We start from the raw sequence: 8,138 nt of genomic DNA, 5'->3' as shown, positions 1-8,138 counted from the left end.
AGAAACTGAAGTTCAAGAAGCCCAGTGGGCTTGAGGAGCTAACCCCCCATGATCGTGAGCTGTGCCGGTTTCTCTCAAGCTTGGGGGTGGTGTTCAACACCGCTCAGCTGATCAAGTATGAGTACAACGCCAAAGCCCTCAAAGGCTATATTGGTATTACTCCCTGTCTTGACCTTGTCTTTTCCTGCATTCTTGTTTTATTCCTTCCTCAATGTTGTTTTTGATTGCGTATTGTGTAAGATTATCTTCTTATGCTCATTGTCTTGGTACAGATATGGTGCTCAACGAAAAGTAGAGGAACAGGTTGACTGAGTTGATTGCTTGCCGCCAAGTGGCACTCACTTGTGCTGGTGGCTCAGCCCTCGTCGGTCCTCTAACTTGCCCAGGACTCGCCTTATCCAGCCCCCGCTGATAAGAATAAAGGGGTAGTTGCGATCGAATCCGAGAATGAGGACACCGAGGAGGGCCTTGTCTTCAAGAGGCCCAGGGTGGGGGTCGCAGCGACCTCACTCTCTACTACTGATGACCACCCTCCATCTTTCAGGGACAACCCCCCCCCCCTCCTCGCGCCTTTTCTCCTCGCGCTTGAAGGCGGTGGGGAGAGCACTTATGGGGGTGATCAAGTGCCCCCTGCCCCTGAGCTCCCCGCCGTACTCCAACAAGCCCTCAAGTGCTTCCAAGAGAAGGAGGCGACGGAGGCTTTGGGCAGAGACTTGTTGAGGGAGATCATGGGCCATTGCCTTGGGGAATTCCTCGTCAATTCCCTTTCCTTCGTGAGCCAGGCGGAGGCGAGGATGAACGGGGAGCTTACCCTCCAAGCCCTTCACTAACCGCGAAACAGCCATGAACCAAGAGCTGAGCAGCCTCCGTAAGCCAGAGAAAGAGACCAAGAAGCTGCTCTTTGACAAGGGTCAGGAGGCTCTTCAGTTGGAGGCAAAGATCCTACCTCTGCGAAATAAGGTAATCCACCTTGAAGAGCAGGCAGAAGGGGCAAAGGCTAAGATGGCCAAACTGGAGGAGAGGGTCACTCAACAAGAGGTCCAGCTTGGCTGCGTGGAGGGTGAGCTTGCCCAAAAGATCGAGCTCTTCGCGAAGATTGAGGCGGAGCTCATCGAGAACGCTACTGACGCATATGGAGCAGGGTTCAAGGATGCCCTTGCTCAGGTTGCCTGCGTGCACCTTGAGATGGACCTCACACCCTTTGCAGCGTCGAAGCGGGTTGTCGATGGGCAGCTCGCGCCTAGAATTTAGCTCACTTTATTTGTAGGACTTTGGCGTTACGATGAACAATATATAATATGTATATATACTTTGCCTTGTTTACGAATCTGTCTGCCTTAAGCTGCTTTCTTTGTATTGGTTGTTAACTGTCGTGTCTAGCACTAACATTGCTAACAACGCATCTGACGAATATTCATATTTTAGGTAGCGCGCTTGTCCACTACCTGCTCAACCTTACCTTCTTTGATTCTTTAGTGGCTTAAGGTAGCAGTGATGTGCACACAAACCCTTAACTAGCCTTACCTTGGTTATGGTAAGATAAGGGAATTCTTTATTGCCGCTCTTCAAACCTGCCTTACAAGACAAGAGAAAGAGGTCCACTAACCGACTTCACTCTTACTTTACTGAGTAAGGAGATGTGTCTTCCTGATGCCGCTGGTGAACCATGCTGTCTTCGTCTTGGCGTTCTCACTCAAGAGGGAGGTGTTCTCTGCGTATCATCCTATCCCAACTTTGAGTCTTCTAATCCAAGGAGAAGTTCGTAACTGACCTCGATCTAACCACACAGGAGTAGAAGAGGGTTTAACTGTCGGACCATATCGTCTCGACCTCGGCGCTCTCACTCAAGAGGGAGTCGTTCTCTGCGAACCATCCTACCCAGTCTCAAGACTTCTAGCCCAAGGAAAAACTTGTGACTTACCTCGTCTTTACCCCACCAGGGCAGATGAGGGTTTTAACTAGCAAACCCTACTTCTCAACCCTAGCGTTCTCACTCAAGAGGGAGGCATCCTCTGCGAACCGTCTTGCCCAATCTTGAGAGTTATAACCCATGGGAAAGGCTCGTAACTGACCTCGTCCTTGATGTATGAAGTCTAGGGAGGGTTTTACTGGTGAACCCTATTGTTCAACCTTGGTGTTTTCACTCAAGGGGGGAGGTGTTCTCTACGAATCTACCTTTCCCAACCTTGAGGCTTCTAACACAAGCGAACGGTTCGTTGCTAACATCATCCTCGCCCAAGGGCGATAGAGGATTTAACTGGTGAACCATACTGTTCAACCTTAGCATTTTCACTCGAGGGGGAGGTGTTCTTGCGAACCTACCTTTCCCGATCTCGAGACTTCTAACCCAGGTGGATGGTTCATAACTGCATTGTACAAAATATTCGAGAATATACTTCAACCGAAATTTTATTGGGTGACCTCGTTAAAAAACCTTTGGGAGGGAAAAAAAGTGTCCCCTAAAAGCTGCGTACAATGCTAATAGTTCAACTGAAGTAAAATTTGAGGTTGGTCGTGTTCCATGTACAAGGAATCGCGTCACCCTCTAATGTCTCAAGTCTGTATGCCCCGTTCCCAAAGGCCTCTGTCACCCTGAAAGGACCAGTCCACTTGGGGGACAGCTTGTTCTCTAGCTGGTATGGGTGGGCCTTTTGCATCACCAGGTCGGCGACCTAGAAATGCCGAGGTCTCAGCTTGGAGTTGTACTTGTACTCTACCCTTCTCTTCAAGGCTTCAACTTTGATTCTTGTTTCCCCCCTTACTTCATCCAGTAGGTCCAGGTTCACCTTTCTCTCTTCATCCACGAAGTTCTGGAAGCGTGGCGAGTTCTCCTGGATTTCTACGGGAATCATCGTGTCCGACCCATACACCAAGTTGAAGGGTGTTTCCCTGGTGGTGGACTTGGGAGTGGTGTGGTAAGCTCACACAATTCTAGGGACTTCTTCTGCCCAGGTCCCTTTGGCCTTCTTCAGCCTTCTCTTCAGACCTCTCAGCAAAACTCGGTTGGCAGACTCAACCTGCCCATTCGTTTGGGGGTGCTCGACTGATGCGAACACCTGCTTTGTCCCAATCTCTGCACACAACTTTCCCAGTTGTTGACATGCGAACTGGGTGCCATTATCGGACACCAACCATTTCGGTACTCCGAAGCGACATACTATGTTCTTCCACACGAAGTGCTGGATCTTGTGGGTCGTAATATGTGCCACTGGTTCGACCTCTATCCACTTCGTGAAATACTCTATGACGACCACGAGGTAGTTCATTTGCCGTATCGCCAAAGGGAAAGGTCCCAATATATCGATTCCCCAGGTATGGAACAGCCAAGAGCTGTAAATCGATCTGAGCTTTTCTGGTGGCGCCTTGTGCCAGTCAACGTGTTGTTGACATTGCTTGCACTATTGTGCGTACCTCGTGCAGTCTTCCCTTATGGTTGGCCAATAGTATCCTGCACAAATGACCTTCGATGCTAGAGATCGGCCACCGATATGACTCCCGCATATCCCTTCATGGAGTTCTGCCATTATTCACGCGCACTGCTCGTCACTTACACATACCAAGATAGGGTGGGTGAACCTGTGTTTGAACAACTCCTCGTCAATGAGGGTGTACTTGGTCGAATTTTTCTTTATTTTTCTAGCTTCTGTGGGTTCCAATGGAAGTATCCCGTTAGCCAGGTAACGCTTGTAGGTCGTCATCCAGGTTTCTCCTCTTTCAACCAGGCAGACCTTCAATAACTCTTCCCCAAGAACCGGGTATGTGCTTATCCTGGGCGTTCTCAATGTCTCCGGAGACAGCGACCGATGACTCCTTCTCCCTCCTCCCGACGTGCTAACCTGATGGATCCCCACCAAATTATCTGCGATGAAGGTTTGAGGTGTCTTCAGGGTTCTTTGATGACGGTCCTCTGTCTGCCCCCCTTGCCTGAACTGGCGAGCTTACCTAGCAACTCAGCTCGGGCATTCTGCTCTCTAGGGACATGTACCAACTCGAATACGATAAATGACTTCTTCAAAACTTGGACATATTCTAGATAAGCTGCCATTTGCGGTCCTTGGCCTGGTATTCCCCTGTTACTTGGCCTATAACTAGTAGGGAGTCACTCTTCGCCAGTAGACTCTGCACACCCATCTCTTTGGCTAACAGTATTTCAGCGATCAGAGCTTCATACTCTATCTGGTTGTTGCTGGTCTTGAAAGCGAACCTCATGGCTTGCTCAATCAATAGCCCATTTGGCCCTTCCAAGATGACACCAGCTTCGCTGCCTTGTTGGTTAGAGGAACCATCCACCGTGTCAACTGCTGCACCTCCTTGACTGAGATCGGGCTCCTCATTGCAAGGATTGCAGCGCACTTATCAGGGTTCGCTTCTATCCCACGCTCGGTGAGTAGGAAACCCAAGAACTTGCCAGCTTCCACCCCGAACACACACTTCTTAGGGTTTACCTTCAGTCTATACTTAGCTATTGTTGTAAATAGCTCTTCTAAATCAGCGACGTGTTGATCTTTTACCTGCGAGGTCACCACCATATCATCCACGCAGGCTTGCACATTTCGCCCTATCATGGGCGCAAGTACACTGTCCATCAGCCTCTGGTAGGTGGCACTTGCGTTTTTCAGCCCAAAGGGCATCACTGTGTAACAATAGCAAGACAACTCTGTCATGAACGCTGTCTTGTACTCATCCCTGCGATGCATCTTGATCTGGTTGTACCCAGAAAAAGCATGCAGGAAGTTGAGCAGCCTGCAACCCGAGGCGCTGTCTACCAAACCATCAATGCTTGGCAAGGGGTAGGAGTCCTTCGGGCAGGCCTTGTTGAGGTCTGTGAAGTCCACACACATCCTCCACTTCCCGTTGGCCTTCTTCATCAGCACCACGTTTTCCAGCCACGCTGGGTACTGAATTTCCCTGATGTGGCCGACGCTCACCAACTTTTGTGTTTCTTCTTTGATGACCTGCTGCCTCTCCTCGTTGAACTTTCTCCTCCTCTGACGAACAGGTCAGACCTGGGGGTCCATTGTAAGACGATGGTATAGGAAGTCAGGGTCTATGCCGGGCATGTCCGAGGCGGACCATGCGAAGGCATCCAGTGTTGGGCTATCACTTCGGCAATCTGGTCCTGTGTCCCTTGGCCTAGAGACTTGCCAAGCTTGAACATTCTGCCACCGATCTCCCTCTCCAGGACGTCTTCAGCTGGTTTGCGTCACCTTTCCCGGGCGATCTCTGCGCGGGCGATCCCTTTCTTGCTTGGGGGCTGAATGGTGACAGTGAACACCCCTCTCTTTGTTTTGAGGCTATTCTCGTAGCATCTCTTAGCCTCCTTCTGGTCTGATCTGATGGTGATCACCGTTCCCCCCAAGAAAGGCAGTTTCATCTTCATGTGCCTTGTCGATGCTACCGCTCTCAACCTGTTCAGGGCGGGTCTGCCCAATAGTATGTTGTAAGCTGAGGGAGCGTTAACAACAAGGTACTTGATGTTCTCTGTGTGAGAAGCTACACCATCCGTGAAGGTGGTCCTCAGCTCTATGTGTCCACGCATTTCTACCTGGTCTCCAACGAATCCATATAAGTAGCCGGTGTAAGGCTTCAACTGGTCAGGAGACAACTGCAACTTGTTGAAAGTCGACCAGAACATCACATCTGCTGAGCTTCCCTGGTCCACCAGAACACGGTGCACCTTCCTCCCTATCGTTACTACTGAGATCACCACTAGGTCGTTTTCATGAGGGACGACATCTCGGAGGTCGGCCTTGGTGAAAATGAGGTCGATGTGAAGGGCCTAGTCTGCCTCTTGCACCTCTACCGTCATCATCGCTTGTGCATACTTCTTCCGCTGAGAAGCGGTGAATCCTCTTCCCGAGAAGCCTCCTGAAATGGTGTGAATCTCGCCATGAACGGGCATCTCGTGCCCCTGATCACCCCCTGGTGCTGCCAACGTCTGAACCGTTGTGGCTCCTGAAAATAGTCCTTCAGGAAACCGTTCTTCACCAGTTCGTCCAACTGGTGCCCTAGCGATAAATAGTTGCGTATGGGGTGACCATACGCTTGGTGGAACTCACACCGAGCGTTCTTGCTGGGCCCCAACCTCTTGTCAGCTTTCGCGGGGATCTTCAGTCTCTCCGCTATGTTGGGAATAACAATTAGCTCCTTCAATTCTACTAGGAAGGTGTGCATGGGGGACGCATCCTCCCTTGTGCGCGCCCTGGTTTGGGGCTTCCTGGCCTCGTAGGGTTGATGCTTCACTGGGGTCTTCTTCTTTGTCGTCGTCTCGTGTCCTCTCATGGGCTGAGGTCGACTTGGCCCTCGTGGGCAGATGGGGGCAACGCTTCCGCGCTTCTCTGTGAGTTCCCCTTCCTCGACGATATGGGCTACCGCTCGACGCTTGATCTTGCAAAAGGTTTTGGGGCGACACCTGATAAGTGACTGACTGAAGGGTCCTGGCATGATTCCCTTCCTGAAAGCGTGCACCATCATATCCTCATCCTTGGTGTGCAACCTTACCACCTGTGCCCCAAAATAGTTGAGGAAGTCCTTCAAGGACTCTCCCTGATATTGTCTTACGTCGAAAAGATCGTAAGAGACTAGCGGGGGAGCCTGATTGGCTATGTATTGCTCCCTGAACAGCGTAGAAAACTGCGCAAACGATGTTACATGTTCGTCAGGGAGGCTAACAAACCAGTCTTGCGCTGTGCCTGTCAGCGTGCTCATGAACAGTTTGCAATGCACTGCATCGGAGCCCCCATATAGCATCATCTAGGTGTGGAAAGCCGTAAGATGAGCCTCTAGGTCCTCTGCACCTATAAAGGTGGCCTTAGGACCTACGAAAGTGGCTGGTATCATGACGTCCATGATTGCTTGCGAGAATGACATTGGAAAAGCCCTGGGTGGTGTAGGCGGGGCTCGCTCATCCACCACACGCTCCCTTGCCTGCTGCAAATTCCTGCGCGGTTCCTCGTTGGTCCTGCGCAGCTCTTCGTTCCTTGCTTGCGACGCAGCTAGGTCAACCTGGATGCGTTCCTGATCCATTCAGGATGTCGCCACCGTTTCCTGAAGGGTGCACATCGTCTCCATGATCTGCTGCATGGTGATGTTTTCCCCTCCGTTCGGTGCGACGAATCTTTGCCTTGTGTTTCTCATATTGATGCATTTTTGCCCTATACTTGTGAATGGGACCGAATTTTAATCGTGCCCCACGGTGGACATCAAATGTTCTTGCCAGTTGACTCGTTCGCCGGTTCACTCTAATGACAATCACACGCCCTCTTATCTCCTCCTAGGTTTGTGCTTCCTTGGATTGAAACGCTTTGTACCTGCAAAGACAAAGGGATGCCCCAGAGGATGTTTGCACTCTAACGCTTAAGTCAATACTGGGGCTAAGAAATAGAATGTGAGTGTAATAGTTCTAGTCACAGAAAATGGCGTACCTTGTGGGTTTTCTTACTACCCTTTATATAGTCTAGGGTTTCCTCTATTTTCGTTACCCGCATTTAGGGTTTCTAGGGAATGCCCTTGCGCCGCTATTACCCAATCTTAGTGCAATCTAGCGCGTAAGGCTCTCTTACTGAAGTGCAACCTCTAACGGAATGGCCACTTGGGTACCAACTTGTGCACCAAATCTCTGGGGCCATCCATTCTGGGGGGTACCCTAACTATCACATGCCATGCATGCAGCCTCCCTTGGAAACCCTAACCCTAACGGGCATTCGTGGCTTCCAAGCCTCTTTACTCGTGCCGCACCCAATGGCGCAATCCACACCGCATGCATGGGCACCTTGTGACTTAGGCTTCCCCCTACTGATAATTGGTGTGTTGTCTGGGACCCACCTTTCGTGGTCCAATTCTACTGTTTGAATCACCGATACCTTACTCTGTTGCCAAAGACACGTCGGGACATCCCGGTGATCGACGTCTAACCACTAATTGGCACCCTGGCTCATGCTGCTTATGAGGCATATTCCCAAAGCCGTTTGTGGGACTCAGCTTACATGGCCCACTATTACTAGCAGTCAACTATGTCCGAGGACTGGTCGGTACAAGTACAAACATTTGATTACATTCTAATTAAATTTTTAAATGAATAAACCTCTTTCTTAATCTATAAACATTTCAGTACATTAATGTATTAAATTTGAATAAAC

General features: G+C 50.3%; 1 protein-coding gene across 1 annotated transcript; it reads right to left on the bottom strand.

Annotated features, from left to right (window-relative positions):
- Positions 1–5,808: 5,808 nt before the first annotated feature.
- On the bottom strand, positions 5,809–6,753 carry LOC137805845 (uncharacterized). Its single transcript, XM_068605752.2, has one exon. The coding sequence runs from the start codon at positions 6,751–6,753 to the stop codon at positions 5,809–5,811; it is 945 nt and encodes a 314-aa protein (XP_068461853.2).
- Between the last annotated feature and the right edge of the window lie 1,385 nt (positions 6,754–8,138).

This window comes from Phaseolus vulgaris, chromosome 11 (assembly GCF_051622355.1).
Source record: "Phaseolus vulgaris cultivar YP4 chromosome 11, ASM5162235v1, whole genome shotgun sequence".
NCBI lineage: Eukaryota > Viridiplantae > Streptophyta > Magnoliopsida > Fabales > Fabaceae > Phaseolus > Phaseolus vulgaris.
The sequence above is the reverse complement of the archived record's forward strand: the minus strand, read 5'-3'. Positions and strand labels throughout refer to the sequence as shown.

Excerpts from the sequence above, each read along its gene's own strand:
- LOC137805845 (XM_068605752.2), bottom strand. The coding sequence starts at position 6,753 with ATGATGCTATATGGGGGCTCCGATGCAGTGCATTGCAAACTGTTCATG.